Source organism: Geotrypetes seraphini, chromosome 2 (genome assembly GCF_902459505.1).
Source record: "Geotrypetes seraphini chromosome 2, aGeoSer1.1, whole genome shotgun sequence".
In the NCBI taxonomy this organism is placed as follows: Eukaryota; Metazoa; Chordata; class Amphibia; order Gymnophiona; family Dermophiidae; genus Geotrypetes; species Geotrypetes seraphini.
Genome location: NC_047085.1, coordinates 270,519,985 through 270,544,523, shown reverse-complemented (window position 1 = coordinate 270,544,523; position 24,539 = coordinate 270,519,985). Strand labels below are relative to the sequence as shown.

The 24,539-nt window shown below is 43.0% G+C and overlaps 1 protein-coding gene across 1 annotated transcript in view; it reads left to right on the top strand.

The window, feature by feature from the left end:
• TEX10 (testis expressed 10) overlaps positions 1-24,539 on the top strand; it is a 258,142-nt gene that overhangs the window by 99,561 nt on the left and 134,042 nt on the right. The window contains exon 7 of the mRNA XM_033929656.1: positions 12,422-12,597. Coding sequence (XP_033785547.1) covers positions 12,422-12,597 — 176 coding nt within the window. The remainder of the gene's footprint in view (positions 1-12,421; positions 12,598-24,539) is intronic.

The following is a 24,539-nucleotide window of genomic DNA, read 5'->3' as shown; positions in this document are numbered from 1 at the left end:
TAAAGGATTTGAAGAAGAACTGCCAAATTCAAACAGTAAAGACATCAGAAAGCTATATTATCAGAATTTATCGGTGGAGGGAGATAAATTAGCAATATATCTGTTCTGGGTTTTGTTTGTATGGTTAAATGTAAAAATTCAATGGGCACAGAGCCTGTAGATTTGTCTACCTGAGTCAATAAGAATTCTCTAAAAATTACAGCTAAACCTCCACCTTTTTTATTAGACCGATGATTATAAAAAAAAGAAAAACCGTCTGGGCAGGCAAATGTAAGATAGGCTTCATCACCTTCTGATAACCAAGTTTCAGTTAGGAATAATATATCTAACGATTGGTCTATGACAAGATCTTTAATGAGATGAAATTTTGTTTTAATTGAACGAATGTTAATTAAACCTATATTTAACGATTGGGGCTTAAGATTTAAAGGTAATTTAGAACTAGAAGAACATGTATTATCTGTAAGGACTGATTTTAAATTTGATGGCAAAACTGAATGAGAATTCATATGAATAGATTTATTTGGAATGGGTCTGTGACCCCAAAAAACCGGAATAGACGAACTATTTTCCATATCTGCAAAGTCAAAAATATGGATATAAGGATTATTTATTTCTGTTTCGAATAGAATGGCACCAAAAAGAAAAGCTATTAAGCAAAGATATGAAATTTTATACTTTTTTGTGTAAATTTTTTATTTTTAAAAGGGAAATTTAGAAAACTCCTTAGTACGCATTGCAGTATCGCATAAAGGAGCGCATTAAGGAGCAGTACCTGCTCCTTAAGCGCGCTCCTTTGGTGCGCGCCGCAAAGTGACTGGTTTTAAGAGTCATGTACCGGAAGTTTGAGGGGTGGAATCAGGAACGCGCCGCCGCTGTGCGGCGGCAGAGAGATCACAAAGGTAACAACTAAAAAATAAAAACACAATGAAGCCTTAACACAGTTAAAAAACAATGAAATCTTAAACCATAAAAACAAATAAGATAAATTTTAAATTAGAGTCAAAAATCATGCAGTAGCTATCAGTGCTTGCTGAGAGTGCTCGGCGTGCGCCGCAAAGTGACTGGTTTTAAGAGTCATGTACCGGAAGTTTGAGGGGTGGAATCAGGAACGCGCCGCCGCACAGCGGCGGCAGAGAGATCACAAAGGTAACAACGGAAGTTTGAGGGGTGGAATCAGGAACGCACCGCCGCTGCGCGGCGGCAGAGAGATCACAAAGGTAACAACTAAAAAATAAAAACACAATGAAGCCTTAATACAGTTAAAAAACAATGAAATCTTAAACCATAAAAACAAATAAGATAAATTTTAAATTAGAGTCAAAAATCATGCAGTAGCTATCAGTGCTTGCTGAGATCAGTGATCCTCGGGAAATGACATCATGAAAATGTCTTTAAAAGGTAGACTTTTGGCCATAGTTGTGAAGAGAGAAGACATCAGTATTGATGTTTGAGAATGCAGGTGTTGGGTTTTTTGGGGGGTTTAACCCTGTATATTCAATATGCATGCCTTAGAATTTTTGCTAATGTGAGTTTTTGTGCAATTTAGGGTGGATCTTCGTACCCACACCCCGAGGCAGCTAAGATTGTGAAAAGTCTGGCCACTGTCAATGTGATTAATTTCCCACTGCAGATGAGTACTGTTTTCTCAGTTTTGAATTGGTTTGCATTGCACAGAACCACCGAAGTTATTGTAGTAAATAGGGAGGCATTTTCCTCCTCACCTTTATTTATCATACCCCCCTTGTACCTTTAAAAACAAACAAACAAACAAACAAAAAATGGTACATTTAAAAATTCTTCCCTCCCTCCACGGCTTCAGACTGCAGAAGGCGCGCGAGTCAGGAGCCCAGAAGTCAGGCGTGAGCTTTCCGTGTTCCCTCCTGGTCCCATGCCATTTTCTGAATGGCTGTCAGCAGTTCTCGCGAGTCCCGAGAGAACTGCTGCCAGCCATTCAGAAAGCAGTGCGGGCCCAAGCGGGAGCGTGTAAAGCTTGGTCCTGACCTCCGCGCTCTTGACTCTTGAGCCATGGAGGGAGCCACTGGACCACCAGGCTTGAAAGAGGTACGGCAGTGAAGGCGGCGGCGATGACGGCGGCGGCGGGGTTTTGTTTAAAAAAAGGTGTGCGGCTACGGTGAGAGGGGAGGTTTACAATTGTACAGGGGCAGCAAGGCAGTATTTAAAAAGCTGGTGCAGCTGAAAGGTGGTGCGGCCGCGGGGGGGTGGTATGTGTTTGCAATTGTATGGGAGGGGAGCGGCGGGCGGTATTTAAAAAGCTAGTAGGAGAGGGGGAGTTTGCAGCCGTGAGGGGGATTCAAATTTTTCAGCTTCGCTTCATAAGCGCACTGAGATTTCCACCCACTTTTGGGTGGGAAAAAAGTGCCTCTTATGGAGCGAAAAATACGGTAGTAGCTTCAGGGCATGCACTCTAGTCGTAGTATTTTTGGAAAGAGTAAATAAGCAATTCACATCTACCCTTTCCACTCCACTTAGTATTTTATAGACCTCTGTCATATCTCCCCTAAGCTGTCTCTTCTCCAAGCTGAAGAGCCCTAGCCTCGTTATCCTTTCCTTATATGGAAGTCATCCCATCCTTTTTAAAATTTTTATCGCCCTCCTCTGTACCTTTTCTAATTCCACAATATCTTTTTTGAGATGCCTCAACCAGAATTGCACATAGTATTCAATGTGTGGCCGTATTATAGAACAATACAGACTAGATGGTCCATATGGTCTTTATATGCCTTCATTTTCTCTCTTTTTCTTTGTTTAAAATGTCCATTCTAAAAGCTCTGTTAAGAATTCAGGGGTTCATGGTTGAAATTTGTTCTACTTAAAAAATATTTGGCTTGAAGTTGAGAAACCCTGATTTAGAGTGTGTCAAAAAGCTGTACTAGCTTCAGTCCTCTGAGCTGAACTCTGTCCAGTTGCATCATCCATCTTGCTTATCCTCTAGGCCAGGGATGGAGCTCGAGGCACCTGAGCCAATCAGGGCCTTAAGGCCGCATTGCAGCACAGGAGGCCTTCAGATTAGGAGAGACTGAGCACCCCTCCTGCTCCCAACTTACAGGTACTGGGGGTGGGGGGTTTACTGGGGTGGGCCAGGTTAATGGTGGTGGGGGGGGGTTCCGACTTCAGGATGGAGTTGGCAACCCTCCTGCCATAGTTTTGAGAGGGGTTGGTGAGGCGTTCCGACAGCAGGAGGGAGTCTGCATCCCTCCTGCCGTATTTTTCAGCGAGGGTGTTCGGCGGGGGGGAGGACCATGCAGCCCTCCGGCCATAGGAAGTTCGGTGGGTGGTTGACAGAAGCCCTAACAGCAGTGAAAGGAGGCTGCTTCTCCTATCACTACTGTCAGGGCTCTGCCCTGACTCAATTGCTCACTGAGCGATTGAGTCGGGGAGTTAGATAGTGAATCAATCACTGTTTCAAAATTGGCCTGGAATTGCTTTTTTTAGTGAATCTGGGCCTTAGTCTTAGAAGTATAGGGATACAACCTTTCCAACTCTACGCTGACTCTGTGGTATAAACAAAATAAATAAAGACTTTTCCTCTCTCTTTTAGGTCCTAGTTCACGCTTGCTGTCTAACAACAACTCTGACAGGATACACATTTCAAATCTGACATATTGTAATCACAAAATAGAAAATAAAATTATTTTTTCTACCTTTTGTTGTTTGGTCATTTGGTTTTTCCATCATCTTGGTCCCAGTTTCTCTTTCTGCGTTTTGTCTATCTTCTACTAATTTTCTTTCCAGTGTCTGCTGTCCATTTTTTCTCCTCTTCTCTCTTGTTCCATTCCCTCCTTATGCCTGTCTCCAACATATTGATTTTTCCCATTCAGATTTCTTAACATTTTCTTTTCTTTTTTTGCATCTGTCCACTCAAATCTTGCCCTCTTTCTCACCCTTCTTTTTAAATTTTCAGCTACCTCTCAGTCCCTAGCTCTTTCATTTCCCATCTCACTCCTTTCCCAGCCTATTTCCTTCTATCTACTCCCCATCAGAGGCATACCAAGGGGGGGGCGGTCCACCCCAGGTGTATACCCCCAAGGGGGTGCACAGCTGGCCACCCTCCCTATTCTGCCGCTGCTGCTTTCCTTAACCAACAGCAGTGGCAGTAAACAGGGTGTCTGCGGGTATTCACTCCGGTGGCTCTTCAGCTTCTGGCCGACTCCCCTGCTCGAAGCTGCCGGCATCGGCTCCTCGCGTGATCCGCGGCTGCGTCGGAAGCATTCCCTCTGACATCACGATGTCAGAGAGAAGGCTTCCGATGCAGCTGCGGATCACGCGAGGTGTAGATGCCCACGACTTTGAGCAGGGGAACTGGCCAGAAATGCTGGGCAAGGAAATAGTGTTGCTGCACAGGGAAAGGGGGGAGGGTAGAAATGCTGCACAGGCAAGGGGGGGGTGGAGAAATGCAGCACAGGCAAGGGTGGATGGAGAAATGCTGCACAAGCAAGGGGGGAGACATGCTGCTGCTGCACAGGCAAGGGGGAGGGTGGAGAAATGCTACACAGGGAAGGGGGGAGAAATGCTGCTGCTGCATAGGGAAGGGGGAGTAGAAATGCTGCACAGGCAAGGGGGGGAGAAATGCTGCTGCTGTTGCACAGGCAAGGGGGGAGAAATGCTGCTGCTGCACAGGGAAGGGGGGAGAGAAATGCTGCAGCAGCACCCAATTGGGGAGAGAGAGAAGGAGGGAGAAGGAAGATAAGGGAGAGGAACCAGACATGCCAAGTCCATGGGAGGGAGGGAAAAGAGATACCAGACCATGGAGGGGGAGGAAGAGATGCCATGGCATGGGGGAGGGAAGGGAAGGAGATAGAGATATCACATCATGGTGTGGAGTGGGAAGGAAGGAAGGAAAGGAGAAGAGACAGAGAGAGATGCCAAAGCATAGGGGAGGGGGTAGAGATAGAAAAATGGATAGGGGTGAAGCTGAAATGAATCATGTGCACAGGATATACAGTTTATTGAAGGGACATAGAAAGAGGGAAGATGCCATATGGAAGAGAGAGAGCGTGGACAGTAGATGGAAAGGGCAGAGAGTGGAGAGTAGATGGAAAGGACAGAGAAAGTATGGGCAGAAGATGGAAGGGGTAGATAGAGGGGGGCAGAAGCTGGGTGGAAGGGGCAAAGAGAGGGCAGATGTTGCATGGAAGGGAGAGAGGACAAATGCTGTATAGAAAGAAAAGAGCAAAGAGAAGATGATTAAAGCAGAAACGACAAAAGGTAGAAAGATTTTTTGTTGCTTTACTTAGAATCAAGTAGTATTGTAACTGTATTGATAAAAGTTTATAAATAGGAAATGGAAATAAGGCAATTTTTTGGACTAAACCCCTTTCCTCAGGTCAGGACAGGATACCTTAACAGCAGTATACTGTACTGTTCTGAAGAAAGATTTGGCCTCCGAAAGCTAATTGAAAAATGGATTAGTCCAATAAAATGGTATTTTCTTATTTCTCATTATTTGTTTTATTTTTATTTGTTAATTTGTAAAGTGGTGATTGCTATGTATCAGTTTTTTCAAATTTACATCTACTGTCTTTATATTGTACAGTATTAGGAGACATGTGTCACTGTTTTTGTGGTGTTACATTGTATGCAGAGTCTGGTTTCTTGGTTCAGTTTAACTTTTGTCTACATATTTCTATTTTTAGTTTGTGATTATTCCATATTGGGCGAGGGTGTATCTCTATTCTGTGTGTATGAAAAGGACATAGTTTTCAGTTGGCTTTGACTGCAGGATCAATTGACTGTGCGGGATCTGGCTTGTTTTACAATGTATGTGTTGGTGTTCTAGTGCTCACTGCAGTGTTTAAGATGCTGCCTTTTCCTAGGTACACTCTTGTACAATATGTGGATTATTACTAAAAATCATATTTTTCATATAGATGGGGGAGGGGTTGTCAAAAAATGATGGGCCCCGGGTGTCACATATGCTAGGTATGCCACTGCTCCCCATTACCACATCTCTCCTCTTTCCTCATGATCCAACATTTTACTCCCTCTGTTTTCTGTTGTTCTTCCCTCCCCCATTGAAGCTGAACAATGAGATGGAAGGAAAAAAAAAGAGATGCTGCATCCCTCTCTCCCTTCCACCTCCAGGCTAAATATTTCTCCCTCCCTTCCATCCCCAGATACAACTTCTCTCCCTTTCTCTTCCCAACTGCCCCCCATCCCATCTCTCCCCCGTCTGCCTGCCTGCCTCTCCCCCCAGGTCCATCATTTCTCCCTTTCTCTTCCCAACAGTTCTCCTTTCTCTTTCCCTCTTCATCCACACTACTTTAGGTCCAACCACTCTCCTTTCATTTCTTTCTCGCTTCACAGTTCAGCATGTCTTCCCTTTCGCGCCAGACCCTCTCTCCTCACAGCCCAGCATATGGTCTCTCCCTTGCCGGTCTGATGTCGCCTTCAAACTGAAAAATCTTGCAACCTCGGCAGTGATTCAGCAATGTTGTCCGCGGCTCCTCTTCCCGCTTTCCGTCTGCCGTGGTCTGTCTCCAATGATGTGCAACTTCCTTTTTCCGTCCGGGTGGACCATGGCAGACAGAAAGCAGACAAAATTGTTGAAACATTGCCGAGGCCGGCAGATTTTTCAACATGACGGCGACATTGGACCAGTGCAGGAGGGAAGACATGCTGGGTTGTGAGAAGGGGAAATTCAGGAGCACTACTACGGGCCACATAAAATGGCCAGGCTGGACGGATTCGGCCCACAGGCCTTGTGTTTGACACAAGTGCTCTAGGCATAAAGATAGTGTTGAAACCTAAAGGAAGAGGTCTGAGCTCCAGGTGAATAAGAGTAAAGGCAGGGGAAGCACTAAGGGGTCCTTATACTAAAGTGCGTTAGCTGTTTTAGTGTGTGCTAAATACTAATGCACCCATTATATTCTTTGGATGTGTTAGCGTTTAGCTCATTCTAATATTTACTGCGCTAAAAGGACTAATGTGCCTTTTTAAAAGAGGGGGTAAGTCACAGTCCTGAGATACACCAAATGATAGTGAAGAAAGATCTTCCATATAAAATATTTAAGAATATTCATGTACAGTAAAACCTTGGATTGGAAGTAACTTGGTTTGCAAGTGTTTTGCAAGATAAGCAAAACATTTTATTAAATTTTAACATGATATACAAGCATTGTCTTGCAATTCAAGTACATACAGTATACGCACAGCACAACTGAGCTGATGGTTCTTCTCTCTCTGACTCTGCAAGAGTGTAATAATAATAACTTTATTCTTCTATACCGCCACAATCTTGCGACTTCTAGGTAGTGACTGCAATGTTCTCCCCAGAAATTTTTTCCAGCTGGGTGGCATGAAAAAGTAGCCGGGTGGGGCGGGATGGGGAAATTTGGTGGTAGGGAAAATTAACCCCCTCTTTTACTAAGGTGCGCTAGCGTTTTTAACGCGTGCAAACCCCCGCGCTATGCAGGAAAACTAACGCCAGCTCAATGCTGGCGTTAGCGTCTAGCACGCGGGGCAATTCTGCATATGCTAAGCACACGCTGAAATCACTATCGCAGCTTAGTAAAAAGAGCACTATTTTTATTAGTTAATTATTATTTTCCAATGCTCAATATGACTTCCTTTTTTAAGGTTTGACACTTGTGCCAGAATATTTTTACTAAATTTAAGAAGCATCCAATGCTAGAAGGGAATAATTAGATATTTGCCCTCTTTCAAATGGTATAGAGGTTTAAAAAAGGGAAAAGCGTTAATGAAATTATTAGGTTCAATCTAGCCATTTATTTCTGCATGAATTTAAACAACTAAAAAAAAAGATAAATATAGCTCATCCAGTCATATACGAATGTTCTCTACAGCAGGAGTGCCCATACTTTTTGGACTTGCAAGCTACTTTTAAAATGACCAAGTCAAAATGATATATCAACAATCAAATTTTAAAAAACACAAAGCACAATGAATGCAGAGAAAATGTTAATTATCATTTATATTCCGCAGGTTTTCAAAGAGGTCAAGGCAGATGATTCTATGCAATGTCACCTCAGGAACAGCTATACAAAAATAGACAAATTATACCCCTCCCTTTTTACTAAACCACAATAGCGGATTTTAGCGCAGGGAGATGCGCTGAATGCCCTGCGCTGCTCTCGATGCTCATAGGCTCCCTGCGCTAAAAAACAGTATTGCGGTTTAGTAAAAGGAGGCCATAGTGCAAAATATAGACAGCAGATATAAATTCTCAAAACAGACACATTTTGATCACTAAATTGAAAATAAAATCATTTTTCCTACCTTTTTGTCTGGTGATTTCATGAGTCTCTGGTTGCACTTCCTTCTTCTGACTGTAAATCCAATATTTCTTTCTTTCTGCCACTTCCCTTTTCTTTCTGTCTCTCTTTCTTTCTCTCTCCCCCCTGACTGTCTGTTTCTCTCTCCCCCTGCCCCCTCTTTATTTCTGCCTTTCTTTCTCTCGCTCCCCCTGCCTGTCTTTCTTTCTCTCTCCTTCTGACCACCCAAGCCATCACGCCGATTTCTCCACTTCCCCGATTCTTTCCCTACCCCTAAGCCACCATGCCGATTTCTCCCTGCTGCTTCCCTGAGCTAGGCCAGACACGTACAAGACTTCACCTCTGACGTCAATTCTAACGTCGGAGAGGAAGTTCCAGGCCAGCCAGGCAGCGATTGGCTGGCCCAGAACTACCTCTCCGACGTCAGAATTGACGTTGGAGGTGAAGTCTTGTGAGTCTTCCTTCTCCCCTCTCTCCCCCCCAATTGGGTGCTGCTGCAGCACTTCTCTTCCCCTCTGCTCCCCAATTGGGAGCAACAGCAGCTTTTCTCTTCCCCCTCCCCCCAAAAAATTGGGTGCAGCAGCAACATTTCTCTTCCCTTCCCCCCAAAATGGGTGCAGCAGCAGAATATTTCTCTTCCCCCTCCCCTCCCCTATTCGGTGCAGCAGCAGCATTTCTCTTCCCATCCCTCCCAGCTCACAAACCCGTCAGTAGAGTCACTAGGCAAGTTGTAAGTTTCCCTAAATAAGCTGGGCTGTGCGCCCGGCTAAAAGGCCCTGGGGAAAACACTGGACTGTTCTAAACAAGCAAAGTCTTGCAATACGAGTACATAGAGTATACATGCATCGCATAATCACTACTGAGCTGATGGTTCTTTTCTCTCTGACGCTGCAAGAATGTAGTGACTGTTCTAAACAAGCAGTCTTGCAATACGAGTACATAGAGCAGGGGTGACCAACGCGTCGATCGCGATCGACCGGTAGCTCAGGAAGGCAACGTGAGTCGATCACAGAGCCCATCCCGGGCTCTGTGATAGACTCGTGTTGCCGTCCCGATCTACCGGGCATATCAGCCTTCCTCTCCCCGACGTCAAAGACGCCAACGCTGGGCATTAGGCTGTTTTTGTCATTTCGGGGGGGGGGGGGGGGGGCGTGGTGGTGTGGCGGCGGCAGCAGCAAAAAAGAAAAAGAAATCATCCTGGCCCGGGTCGGTGTCATACTCCGGAACTTCTACCTCTTCCAGCAGCCCTCTCCCTTCTACCTGCTTCCGGCCACACCCCCTGCTCCGCGGCTCTCTTCGGCAACTCAGCAGCAGCGATCGACACAAGCTTCTGACGTCGGGGCCTACCCTCTGCGAGTCCCGCTTGTTTCAACTTCCTTTTTTCCACAAGGCGGGACTCGTAGAGGGAAGGCCTCGATGTCGGCAGCTTGTCTTGATCACCGCTGCTGACGAGTTGCTTAAGAGAGCCGCGGAGCAGGGGGGTTTTGCCAGGTGCAGGTAGAAGGGAGAGGGCCAGATGTAGGACTCGTGGGTGAGGGAGCAGAAGAGAGAGAGAAAGAGAGAGAGGAGGGAAACAAAAGGAAATATTTCATACTGGGCTGGGTCGGAGTGGAGGGAGGGTGGAAAGATTCTGGCTACAGGGTGCATTAACAAAGGAAAAGGGGGGAAAGCTGAAAATGGAGATAGTGACACAAAGAAGAGAAAGAGTAAGCAGGACCTACTGAATAAGGATAGAGATACAGAGGGGACATGAAGAGGAGGTGAAATAGAGATATAGAAGTAATGCTGAAAAAGTGTGTGTGGGGGGGAGATAAAGACATTGAAAGGGCAAATGGTGAACATGGGGTAAAGACAAGGACAGGGGCAAATGAAGATTCTGAAAAAGTGGTGAGATAGGGATATATGTGAGATGGACACAAAGAAGGGTGATGCTGGAAAATAGGTGGAATGGTAATTCTGACAGACACAGAAGGGAAATGCTGGATCAAGGAGAGATGGGGCTCAGGCTAGATGGAATGAGGAGAAATGCCTTGTTGGCCCGGAACTTCCTCTCCTATGTCAAGAATTGACGTCAGGGAGCGGAATGCTGGTCAGCGCGATGCTTCTGCAGGAAAAGCTTGGGACGGCGGTGGCTTGGGGGCTGTTCCCCGATGGCGGTGGCAGCAAACCGAGTGGCTTGGGGGAGGCACAGAGAAAGAAAGAAAGGGGGCAGAAGGGAGACAGAAAGAAGGGGGAACAGGGAGACAGAAAGAAAAAGTTGGGGAAGAGAATGAGGTCTGGAGGAGAGGAAACATACAGTAGGCTGAAAGAAAGGAAGAAAGATTGGATGCACAGTCAGAAGAAGAAAGTGCAACCAGAGACTCATGAAATCACCAAACAGCAAAGGTAGGAAATATGATTTTATTTTCAATTTAATGATCAAAATGTGTCGGTTTTGAGAATTTATATCTGCTGTCTATATTTTGCACTATGGCTCCCTTTTACTAAACCGCAAAAGCGTTTTTTAGAGCAGGGAGCCTATGAGCATTGAGAGCAGCACGAGGCATTCAGCGTAACTCCCTGTGCTAAAACCTACTATTGTGGTTTAGCAAAAAGGGAGGGGGTGTATTTGTCTATTTTTGTATTTTGTTACTGAGGTGACATTGCATAGAGTCATCTGCCGTGACCTCTTTGAAAAAACCCGGAATATGAATAATTAACATTTTCTCTGCCTTTCAGTGTGCTTTGTGTTTTTTTTTAAATTTTATTGTTGGTAGATCATTTTGACTTAGTCATTATAAAAGTAGCTCGCAAGCCCATAAAGTGTGGGCACCCCTGACATAGAGTATACATGCATCGCATAATCACAACTGAGCCGATGGTTCTTTTCTCTCTGATGCTGCAAGAGTTTAGTGGCTGTTCTAAACAAACAGTCTTGAGTACATATAGTATTTTGAATTAAAGTTTTTGGGTTGTGGAATGACTCGTCTGAGTTTCCATTATTTCCTATGGGGAAATTCGCTTTGATATACGAGTGCTTTGGATTACAAGCATGGCTCTGGAATGAATTATGCTCGCAAACCAAGGTTTTACTGTTCTAGGGTGCATGGTAATTTACTTGATGCTGTTTATAGGTAATTTTAAAACAACAATAAAAGTACAAAAATAGCATTATTCAATAAAAATACACTGCATGACAGATGAAATACTGAAATCAAAGTGAGGAAAGATGATGTGATAAAGTAAAAGCCTTTGCCTTCAAATTGTTGCTGGGAATTTTAGTGTGGGCAGACTTTTTAATCTCTAGTGTGCAAACTAGAATCAATGGATCATGAAAGTAGAGGCGAACAGGAAGTTCAAATAGCTTGGACATCAATGAGATAAGCAAAATGGGACAGTAGTTGACAGGGCATGTCCTTTTGGTATGATACATATTGAAGGCAGTTGGAACAATTATAGTGGAGAGTGACAAATGGAGGATGGAACAGATACAATATGACTGCAGGGGGAGTCAAGTAAAAATCAAACCAGTAAAGCAGGAGGAGGGAAAAAGTCAATATCTTACTCTGTGACTTCAGAAAAAGGAGGATATGGTTGCAAGGGGTGATGGAAGGGAGAATGAAATGGGGGAAATAAGGAAATCTGGTGAAGTCAAATCTGGGCAGAATGAGAAGCTAAATGCACATTTACGCTTATTTAATATGCTCAAAATTTAAAGCTTTTGTACATACTTTTGAAAGTAAAAGTTTGAGTGTAAATCCAAACCCTTTCCCTGCTCTGCTGTAGGAGCATTTCTGTTCTCAACATCATCATCTTGTCATCATGTGCCTAGTTTTTCATGTATGTGCTTTGGGCAGTGTTATAGCCAGTTATTTCCATGATTTATGTGTGTAAACAACTTTTAAAATTACTCCATAAGTGTCTCTGATTTCACTGTGAATTAATAATTAGCAATGAAGGTTGCTATGTCTCAGGAGTTCATATTAGGTTGTTCTTTAGGCATTTTGATTGCTTCAAGGCAGGAAACAAGTTATTCAGGTCAAAGAATCCTACTGTTTCTCAAAACTTGTCAAAACATTTGAGACACCTGAAATGTTGAATAAAAATATTATACTATGAGACCATCTTTACACATCCCTCTTAAACAATAAATTTCTACATTAAATAGTTTATTTTCTTTGTTTCAGGAGCAGAAGTAAAGTTTTATCTCGGTGGCTTGGTGGCTTGCCTTTACAACTTGTTCAGTTACGCTGCAGGAACATTGAGCTCTCTGCCCAGTTAATTGAGACGATTCATGCAGCTGCAGCTCGTTCAAACAAGGAATTGCTGAACAGTTTGCAGGCCACTGCTTGTGAAATCTATGGTAAGCAAATTTTTTTTTTCTGTTATGTCAGCTATCTACCATTTATTATTATACTGAAAACATAATTATTAAATCTTATTACTACCTTTTATTTAACTGTACTAAGTTATTTTTGTAAATTATGTGTTTCCTCTTAATGAAGATGAATTTGCTTATTGTCAAATATTGTAATTGTCAAATTAAGATTCTCTGACTTCCCAACTGCTTTAAGCCCAAGTACCCTCTAGATTGAAAAATTTCAACTGAGTACCCCTAAGCTCTGAGCAGCCTAACCAGGCAACATATATAAAAAAAATGCAGGTCACTACAAGTGACATACAGACCAAGGCATATGTGACCTGTTATATTTCAGTCTTACAAACTAAGTGAAACTGAACAATGACACTCAGATGGGGCCTATTTGTAAGAACAGGAGAAAAGGAAGATGTCCTCAAAAGTTGCTATTAGTGACCAATACAGTTTTATCATTTCTCTGGGAAAATGAAACATGAAAAACTGATTGGTCATTATGGGCAAGTTCTCTCACATTCGCACAACCTACCTGCCGTCAGCCACTCTGCCCTTCACTCTCTTACTCATACATCCCTCTTGCCCTCAACCACTCTGCCCTCTCCCTCTCTATCTCTCTCTCACATTCACACATCCTGCTTGCCCTCAACCACTCTGCCCTTCTCTCACACTTGCACATTACACCTGCCCACCTCTTCAAAATTTCACCAACAGTGAGCAGCATCTCCTACTTGCTGCTCCCGCCAGCCTTAGCTCTCCTTCTGACATTACTTCCTGGTCATGATAGTAAGATGCTTGAGCAACTGGGCCTGTGATAGAAGGATGTTGCAGGTTATAGGAGTCAGATCAGAAGAAAAGACTTGTTGCTATATCAAAGGCAGACAAGACACAGTTGATTACATTTAACTTTAGTTCATTTAAATCCAAAAGCAGCTTCTGTAGTTTTTTGTAATCATCAAATTCAGTTGCTAGTTGTCTAAGATGTGTTTAGATTTTACATATTAATGCTAGCATTTTATAGATGCTGTTCCATCTAGTTGGAACAGCCTGTTTAAGGCTAGTCTCAGGCTTTTAGAGAGTGCCACGGGGACAAAGTTTGACCCCATGTCAATGGGATCGATCCCTGTCCCTTCTCTGCGGACTCTCTCCCTGTCCACACCTGCGTTTATCTGTGGATTCCTGACCCTGTGTCATTCCTTATTGCTTAACTCTCTATTGTTTCAGGTACATAAACATAGATTGTGAGCCCACTAGAGACACAGAATGTACCTGTATATAATACTCGTATCTAAACTGATTTGGCTGTACCACAGAAAAACAGTATATTAGGACTATAAACACACATTTTTGTCTACAAATTTTTAGTTTTGTTTTTGGCAGTATCTGTGTTCATGTGTTATAAAGGCCAAATATTCTGTTAACACTGAATGTAGTTTGTAATACTGATCTGTACTATTCTAGCTTGTTTAGTTTTTTTATAGTAGGTATATCGAGCTACTATTCATTTTAGTGTGTTCACTTTAGTGTTTATGATGCTAACTTTCCCTAAGTAGGGCCTTGTTGTAGTGCTATTATAATGAGGTAGAATGCTTTATAGGTTCTGAGTCTCTGGACTGAGAAGAGTGGAAATTCAATCACTTACCATGCTTTGATCTGATGGCAATGTGTTGGAGTGCTTATGTCTGTATGCCTTCAACTACAGGAAAAAATTGGGGTCAGAAGCGATAGATACAGTAGTACAAACCAGGCCAAAGCCTAATGATTAGTGTATTGAACTGGTTTAATTCCTACCACTGAAAACTATGTTAAGATTTAGTGGTATATCAAATTTTAATAAACATAAACATACTGTAGCTCCTTGTAACTCTGGGCCCCCTCCATTGCTAAGAACATAAGAATAGCCTTACTGGGTCAGACCAATGGTCCATCAAGCCCAGTAGCCAGTTCTCACGGTGGCCAATCCAGGTCCCTAGTACCTGGCCAAAACCCAAGGTGTAGCACTATTCCATGCTACCGATCCAGGGCAAGCAGTGGCTTTGCCCATGTCTTTAACAGACTATGGACTTTTTCTTCAGGAACTTATCCAAACCTTTCTTAATACCAGCCTCGCTATCCGCTCTTACTACAAACTCTGGCAATGTGCTCCAGAGCTTATCTATTCTCTGAGTGAAAAAAAAAATTCCTCCTACTGGGGTTGTTTTTTTAAATTCTTTATTCATTTTCAAACTTACTATAAATGTGACAATATGTCCAAACAAATTAACAATAAATATATCACTTAATAATCATCAATGGTACAAATGATATGCTCTTATCTCCCACCCTTCCCACCCTTTCCTATCATATAATCAATACCTTATACAATATGTAATAATAAAATTACCCCTACCTCCCCCCTCACAATTGAACTTGTAAATTTAAGGGAAAAAATGTCATCTAATCAGTACAATACTTTGTTAATGGCTCCCACACATCTTGAAATTTCCTGAAACATCCCCGCTGTATTGCAATAAATCTCTCCATTTTATAAACATGACATAAGGAATTCCAACCTCCTATTGGTTTTAAAAGTATTTCCCTGTAACTTCATCAAGTGTCCCCTAGTTTTGTTATTTTTTGACGGAATGAAAAATCGATCCACTTGTACATATTCTACTTCACTCAGGAATTTGTAGATTTCAATCGTATCTTCCCTCAGCCGTCTCTTTTCCAAGCTGAAGAGCCCTAACCTTTTTATTCTTTTCTCATACGTGAGGCCTTCCATCCCCTTTACCATCTTGGTCGCTCTTCTTTTAACCTTTTCTAGTGCTGCTATATCTTTCTTGAGATAATGAGGCCAGAATTGAACGCAATACACTACTACTACTACTACTACCACTATTAATTATTTCTATAGTGCTAGCAGACGTATGCGGCGCTGTACAGAGTGACAAAGCAAGCATCTTACTTGCTTTTTTGGCTGCTGCCACACATTGGGCAGGTTTCATTGTATTGTCTACAATGACACCTAGATCCTTTTCTTGGGCGCTAATTCCCAAGGTAGACCCTAGCATCTGGTAACTATGATTTGGATTATTCTTCCCAATGTGCATCACTTTGCATTTGTCCACATTAAATTTCATCTGCCACTTGGATGCCCAGTCTTCCAATTTCTTAAGGTCTGCCCGCAATGTTTTACAATTCACATGCATTTTAACAACTTTGAATAGTTTTTAGTGTCATCTGCAAATTTTTTTTTATATAATTATTTATTAATTTTCAAATGACATTACAAGTATTCATTTGTACAGAAAGTAAGTTAGTAAAGATATGACCTATAACAATATAAATCATGAACTATCCAAATAAAATTAAAACAGGAAAAATCTTCCAACCAACTCAACTCAAGTCCTCAAAAAGTGGATCCAAGATTTCTTAAAGCGAGCTAAAGAAATATTATTAGAAGATAAATTACAGACAAACTGAGAAAAGGCAGATATATTAATTATGGAGCTGATAGTTTCTCTTTATTCAATCTGGACATGGCCAGAAAAGCTGTTAGTTGTTGTGGTTCAAAGAAAACATATTTAATTGAACGGTAGCAGATTATACACTTGCACGGATGTCGCAAGTAAAACGTTGCTCCTAGTGAAGTGACTCCAGGTTTCAACAACAAAAATTCTCTTCGCTGTCTTTGAGTTTCTTTAGAAAGATCAGGAAACATTTGTATTTTGCAACCAAGGAACTCTTTCTTTCTGTTTTTAAAGAAAAGTCTCAACAGCCATGTTTTATCCAAAGCGAGAGCTACGGTCAAAATCATTGTTGAAGGTACTACTGTTTCTATTTCTGAAGTTTCCAACAATTCAGATACATTCAATGGTGCTTGATTCGATATATTAACTTGCGTTTGCGCCCCTTCTTTATTTGGCAAGTAATACACTTGAACAAATGGTGGTAAAGTTTCTTCTGAAACCTGTAAAATTTCTATCAGATATCTCCTAAGCATTTCCCTAGGAGTAACCGAAGTCAATCTAGGGAAATTAATTAATCTTAAATTATTATTCCTAGAATTATTTTCAAGTGTCTCAAGTTTCTTCCGTAAATTGATATTATCTTTAATTAGGGACTGCTGAACTTGTTTGGTCATAGATATTTCTTGATCAAGCTTTTGAGTAGTGTTCTTTGAAATAGTCACTTCCGTTGACAAATCTTTGAGCTCTCTAGAATGTTGAATCAATTTCCTTTCAATATGTTGGAAATTGGGACTAATAGCCTTGGTGAAAGTTACAATCAAATCCCACAGTGAATCTAAAGTCATTTGTGCTGGTTTTTCTATAGTAGGAAAGCTGTGCGGAATGCTAAAGTGCTCACTGTCAAGAGAAGAAAAGTTCCCCTGGTTAGGTCCTGGCTGGAATCTTTCACCTCCGGTTACATGGCCTCCCCCAGCTTCTTCTGCAGCTGCTCCCTGAACAGAGAGTACTGCCTCAGTCTCCCATGATGACCCTGCTGCCTCTTGGGGGAGTACTTCCCCCATCTCCGGGGTTTCCTCCACCCCTGGGGAACTGGCCAACCGGGGACACGGAGGTGGAGCTCTCGGGTCGGGGCTCAAGGTGGTCTCGAGCCCTGGAGAGACATCGCCGATCTCGCCCCCATCCGGTGCTCTCAGCGGGCTTCCCGACTCAGGCAGGGCTGCCTCCTGCATCCGCCGCAACATCTCTTCAATCCTGCCGAAGGAGGGCACCTCAGAGCGCCGTGAGGCGCCAACAACATTCCTGCCCCTTCTCTTCGGCATCCTAGGTAGGAAACAAGCCGATTCACAAGAAAAAAGGGGAAAAAAAGAGTGGAGCAGTCAGAAGCGTCGCTCTCAGAGCGTCTGCACCGCGGCCATCTTGGATCCTCATCATCTGCAAATTTAATCACCTCACTCGTCTTTCCAATTTCCAGATTATTTATAAATCAATAGCACCAGTCCCAGTACAGATCTCTGCGGCACTCTACTGTTTACTCTCCTCCATTGAGAAAAAAGACCATTTAACCCTACCCTCTGTCTTTTATCCGATAACCAATTCTTAATTCACAACTCAGTTTTGTCACATATTCCATGACTCTTTAATTTTCTCAGGAGTCTCTTATGGGGAACTTTGTCAAAATTCACCCCTTCTTCTCTAAGCACACTACCCGAACCCTTGTCCAAGCTCTCGTAACCTCACACTTAGATTACTGCAAACTACTCCTAACTGGTATCCCTCAGTGTTGCCTCTCCCCCTTGCAATCTGTGCAAAACTTTGCTGCGCGACTCATTTTCTACCAACTTCGCTACGCTCATGTCACCCCTCTCCTTAAGTCACTTCACTGGCTCCCTATCTGCCATCGTATACAGTTCAAGATCTTATTGCTGACCTAAAAGTGTTCTCGTTCTGCTGCCCCTCAATATCTCTCCTTGCTTCTCTCGCCTTATACACCTCCTCAGATAAGTCACTCTTAACGTTACCCTTCTCCTCCTTTGCCAATTCCAGACTTTGTTCCTTTCATCTAGTTGCCCCCTATGCCTGGAATAAATTACCCGAGTTTGTCTGTCAAGCCCCTTCCCTTCCCTTGTTTAAAAGTAGACTGGAAACCCACCTTTTTGATATAGCTTTCAATCCTTAACCCTACTCCTCTGCCCTCCAATCCAACCAGCTGATTAACCGTTCCCCTTAACTGTATCCATGACATCTTGATTGTCTCTCTTGCCTGTTTAGATTGTAAGCTCTTTCGAGCAGGGACTGTTTTCTTACTCTTTGTGACTCTGTACAGCGCTACGTGTGTCTGGTAGCGCTATAGAAATTATTAATAATAATAGTAATAGTAGATACACTACATTAACTGGCTCACCTTTATCCACATGTTTGTTCACACCTTCAAAGAAGTCAAGCAAATTGGTGAGACAAGATCTCCTAGACATCTGGTTTTCCCCATAATTGCATGCTGCAGAAGGAATCTACTCCAGATTTTTTACTCTGCCTCTGGTATACTTCACTGTGCTGTTTAGCTCCCTCTACAGTTAGTACCTAAGCACCGAGAAGCACATAATATATTTGAAGTAAAGGCACCTGTAGCAAAAGGCAAAACAAATTGTTCTGCTCAAAAGTAACTAAATAGTACTATTAACCGCCAACACAGGCTTCAAAGGAGCTCAGAAACTATTCCCCCAATAAACTGAACATGTATACAAATTCTTTCCAGCCCTCAAGGACTGACGGGCATCCAAGAATCAACTTAGAGAAGCATAAATAGACTGAAACCTGTAAGCAGGCACAGGAAGGATAGGGCGGGAAGTCTCGAATGCCTTACCTGTCTACTGGAAAAGAGCTTACAAGGGTAAGTACATAATCTCTTTTTCCAGTGCAATAGATGACATTCTAGACAGCTGGAATAAGCAGTCCATCAAATAGCTAGGGTAGGCTTGCTGCGTCAGCATTAGGACTGAGGACCTGAAAGCTGAGTCCTGTCTTGCAGCTATATCCACTCTGTAGAACTTGTGAAAAGACCACTTTGCCAACCTGCAAATCTAGATCTAGACAGACCTAGATTCAGCCCATAATGAAGCCACACTCCTGCTAGAATGCACCTTAATGGAAACAGAGGATTGTTTCCCAGAAAGAATCCATCTGGAAATTGTAGCCTTGGAAGCGGGAGTGCCCCACTTAACAGAATGCATCAGCAGAAACAGATGGTCAGAGAGGCAAAATTTATTAGTGACTTCCAGATAACTCAGAAGAACCTTGTGCACATCCAGTTTCTTCAACAGGAGGCCCTGTGTCTTGGAACCTGTCGATCGAAAGGCAGGCAAACATACCTCCTGATTAACATGGAAAGCCAAAACTTCCTTTGGTAGGAAGGAAGGAACCATCCAAAGAGAAACCCCCACCTCTGAAATACAGAGGAAGGGGTCCCTGCAAGACAAAGCCTGTAGTTCTGACACACGACGCAACAAAGTAATGGTGACCAGAAAAACGGTCTTGAGTGTCAAGGCCAAGAGGGAAGCATCTCAAAGGAGCTCAAAAGGAGACTTGGTAAGGCTAGACAATACCAAGTTTTAAGGTCCCAGCAAGGAAAAGAGTGCATAACCGGTGGTCTGACATGAAGAGCTCCCTTCAAGAATCGAATGACATCAGGATGAGATGCCAATAAGGACTGGTGGTCTTGGGATCTAAAACAAGAAAACCTGGTCACTTGGACCCACAGAGAAGCCACAGTAAGACTTTTATCCAAACCAGCTTGAAGACAGGCAAGAATCAACAAGATCAGAGCCACCTGGTTTTGGTCGCACCAATGTTGGGAAGCCTTCCATGCCTTAGCATAAGCCAACACTGAGGACAACTCTTAGACTTGAGAAAAGTATCAACCCTTTGAGCTCAAGAGCAGATCGTGCATGGCAACTGGCCCCTGCGTGAGAAGGTCTGGACCCATTCACAGATTCATTAGATTTGCATACCACAGTATGCGAGGCCAGTCTGGAGCCACCAGAATGATGCAGCCTGGATGAGCTGCGATCCTCCGAATGACTTTGCCAACCATCGGCCAAGGAGGAAAGACATACAGGAATATCTCCTGAGGCCACGGATGCACCAAAGCGTCGAGCCCCTCACTTTCAGGCTCAGATCTTCGACTGAAGAAGCGTTCCGCTTTCTTGTTTTTTGCCGTGGCCATGAGGATTGGAGTAGATTACCTTGATCAAAAAGTCTGTTTACTGTAAAGTGTTTACAAATCTTACATCTTCAGATACTTTATCAGGACAAGGGCAACCAAATGCTGATGATTTAGCATTGTTTCCCCCCTCCCCCAAATCTTAAGAAAATAACTGCTACCAGGTTGTACGCCAGATGATAATTCTTTATTTTCTGTCGGATGGGATTAGAGGGGGCCAGTTGGTAGATAGGTAGTAAGTTTGGAACAAGTTATCTCCTCTCCACAAAATCTTGAATGCTGTCTAGCTAGGACAAGGGTTTTGCTAGTTTAGCTAGCTGTGTGATATTTTAGAGAATTTGGCAGCAAGTTGTAGACAAGGACCTCTATGTTGACTTTAACATTAGTCTTGTAAGAATCATAGAAGTTCTCAAATAGCCAACCAGTAGTGAAACACATTCTAGGCCGGTGGGATAAGCAGTTGGCCAATTTTGATGTGGGATTTGGTCTGAACATGAAATTTTCTCCCTTCTCCCCCCACCCCCCACACTTGTTGTATTTCTCTCTCTCTCTTCTACTCCTAATCCCATCCACGAGCCAGCATCTGTGAGGTGAGAGAGATGCAGGAGTCTTCATCTGGTACGGCTTTAGCAAGGGTGCACCACTGCTTGGTGGGCTCCCAAGGCTATACCACTATTTTGGACATGTTTGGGACTGGTAGGTTGAATATAAATATTGTATGTATGTTTCCAAATTGGAATAATCTCTGCTGGGCAGCCTGGTTGAGCCTGTTCAGTCTCTTATCATTATTTAGTATGTTCTGTTTAAAAAAAGGAATATGTGCATGCTCTTTATTTTGTTCCGTTTGGATCAGGGGTGTCCAACCTGCGGCCCAGCGAGGTATTTCGTGCGGACCAGCTCGAGGGCAATGCAGCGTTTTCCTCTGCAACCCCCAAGTGTTTACTTTCTGGCCGGATCCTTCCTCCGTCTTGCTGCAGTGTTTTTCTGTTCAAAGCCACGGGCAGCAGCTCCCATGCGCCTCCCATGGCTGACAAAGAAGGGGGGAGGGGCATGAACTTAGGACACAGAATGAAGGGAAAGAGGGAGGGGAGCATGAGCCATAGGATGGAAGAATGGAGGGAGTGAGGGAAAGAGATGCTGAGGTGAGAAAGGGAATTGGGTGTCTGAAAGAGGGAAAGAGATGGTGCACATAGAGAGATGAAGAAAGAGAAGAACTGTTGGGCAGAGAGAGGAGGAAGGGAAATAGAGAGAAATATTGGACATGGTGGTGGGAGAGGAGTGAGGTAGAGATGCATGGACATGGAGAGAAGGGGGAGAACATGCTGGGCCAAGGAAGCCTCCTGGACTGTTTTTTTGTTTGGTTTTTTTTAAAGTACAGATTGGGAGGGTATTAAAAGATGTGCCAGAGTAGGCGTGGGGAGAGCCAGAAACAGAGGACTGAGAGAGAGATGGTGGGCAATGGTCTGAAGGGAGAGAAGTTGGACCTGGAGTGGTGGGTGACAAGATAATCGCGTGCCAGACGCCAGCGCGCCGACAATTCGGCGCAAGACAGAAGCGCGCGGGGAAAAAAGTAATTTTTAAAGAGCTCCGACTGGGGGGTGTGTGGGGGGTGAAACCCCCCACATTATAGAAAAACGGAGCTTTTCCCGAAAAAATAAGAAAAAGTTCTGTTTTCGCTATAATGGAGGTTTCCAACCCTCGAGCCCCCCTCCAACAGCAGTGCGAACACTAACCAATAAAGTGTGTGTGGGGGGGGGGTTGCCATCTCAAATCCTCCGTCGGACTTCTTTAAAAATTACTTTTTCCTCCGTGCGCTTCTGTTTTGCGCTGAATTGTCGGCGCTAGATTGTCAGCGAGCTGGCGTCTTGCGCGCCACTGTCTATGAACTGGAATGGTGTGAAGGAAGAAGGAAAGAGATACTTGAAGGGAGAACTGTTGGAAAGAGAAAGGGAGAAATGATGGACCTGGGGGAGGCAGGCAGGCAGGGGGAGAGATGGTATGGGGGGCAGTTGGGAAGAGAAAGGGAGAGAAGTTAGATCTGGGGATGGAAGGGAGGGAGGGAGAAATGTTAGGCCTGTGGATGGAAGGCAGAGAGATGCAGCATTTCTCTTTTTTTTTCCCCCCCTCCATTTCATTGTTCAGCATCAAGAGGGGAGGGAAGAAGAAAAACAGAAAAGAGAGGTAGCAAAGTGTTGGACCATGGGGATAGAGGAGGAGAGAGGCACCCTTGGGAGGGCTTTTTTGGGCTCCTTTTCACAGTATTCCTTTAATGAAGGTATATTATTAGATACGTACATCTTCTATATTAGTGATTGCAAATTTGGGACCTGCTCAACCCTTTTTTTTTTTTTTTTTGCTCATCAGCTAGTGTTAATGTTTTTGCGGCCCCAGAAAAATTTTTTCGTCCAATGCGGCCCAGGGAAGCCAAAAGGTTGGACACCCCTGGTTTAGATAAATCCTTGGGATGTGTTTTGTTCATTTAGTTGAAAGTATGTGTGATATGGAAGCTCAGCTGTACTTAAAGCTGAGCAGAGGAAAACAGTTTTCAGCCTGGTCAGTTTACCCAGTTAATTGGTTTTAAAAAAATGACAATCTTCAAGGTCAATTCAGTGTTTCATATGGCTTATTAGTTTTCCTCTCTGCTTTCCCATCTCATATCTGGTGGTGGTGGAAGATACATTTCCATGTTTTGGAGTTGGTCTTCTGTCGACCCTTTTCAGGTTAAACTTAGCTATGTTGTGACAGTAGTCTCTGACAAGGCTAAGGGCTAAATGGATTTAATCAATGTTCTTTGTGAGAACTTTGTGGCTTCCTTTTATTGAACACTAGTTTTTCCGCTTCTAGAGAAGCACATGTATAATCTTAAAGCGGTGGCAATTTACTGAAGACATTTATTAGACTGGAAAGGCTATCATTTAATTTCATTCTTTTTTTCTCCAGAAGGAAACATTTAACTTTGCATTTTGTGGCTGAGTTAAAACGTAATATCTATCCTAGAATTTTGTTTCATTTTTATCTTATGTTAAGTGCTTACTGCCTTTCCCTTGTTATTTTACTCTTATCTGACAAGAAAAAGAATAAAATTGGGTCCATATCATCTGCTTATCATATAGTATATTTTTAATTTGAAAAACTTGGAACATTGTATAAGAAATCTATTTTCAAGTGTTCTATACAAAAACATGTTATATTTTTTGTTTACATGCAATTGTAACTTTGGTGGTATTAACAGACTAAACAAATTTTTTTAAAATCGTAAATTTTTTGCTGATAAATAGGATTAATCAGATATACAAGTGGGAAACATTGGATGTTGCTGGCATGGAAAACTCTCTTGAGAACTTATGTAAAGTTATGAGCTTGCATAGCATTTCTTGTACACTGCAGTCTTCTTAGCTGCTGTTTTTCTTCACTCTGCAAAACTGATGCAAAAACAAAGCTCTCCTACTATGAAGCTGAAAAGAGACTTTTTAAAGCAGTGACTCTTCAATGGAACTGCCTTTCACCTTAAAGCGCACTGATTTAGTATCCAATGTTGGCTACCAGATACTCATGGCACCTCAAAGGTTTTCAGCTGATAGTGCAGCTGTTTTCTGAATGGTTGTGCAGGCCTGAGGGAAAGATGTCATTTTCAATCCCTTTCAAGGCATATGAAAAATAGATACATGTTAGTACCTGATTGAACTTCTCCAAAATGCAGAACCATGCAGTTGACTCCAGCACAGTTCACTGAATCAGCACTGAAGCCTTGATATAAACTAAACTAAACTAAATCTTGGGTTTATATACCGCATCTTCTCCACAATGTGGAGCTCGACACGGTTTACATGAGTTGGGGAAGAACGAAATTCCAAAGGAATTATAGCAATAAGTATAAAGAGAGGTTAGGGCTTAGAGTACCAGAGAGGGGAAGAAGGTTATATTTTGGAGAATAGCCGAGTTTTCAGATGCTTACGGAATAGTTGAAGGGAACTCAAGTTACGAAGAGGGGAAGTAAGATTATTCCAGAGCTGAGTGATTTTGAAGGGGAGGGAAGACCCTAGTTTACCAACATGGGATATGCCTTTTAAGGAGGGGAAGGATAATTTTAGTTTTTGGGTGGATCTGGAGGAAATTGGATTTGAGGAATTCCAGGATAGTGGAATAAAAGGAGGAAGGATGCCGTGTAGGATCTTGAAGGTTAGACAGGCACATTTAAAGTGAACCCTGGAGATAACAGGAAGCCAGTGGAGCTTGGATAGGAGTGGTGAGACATGGTCAAATTT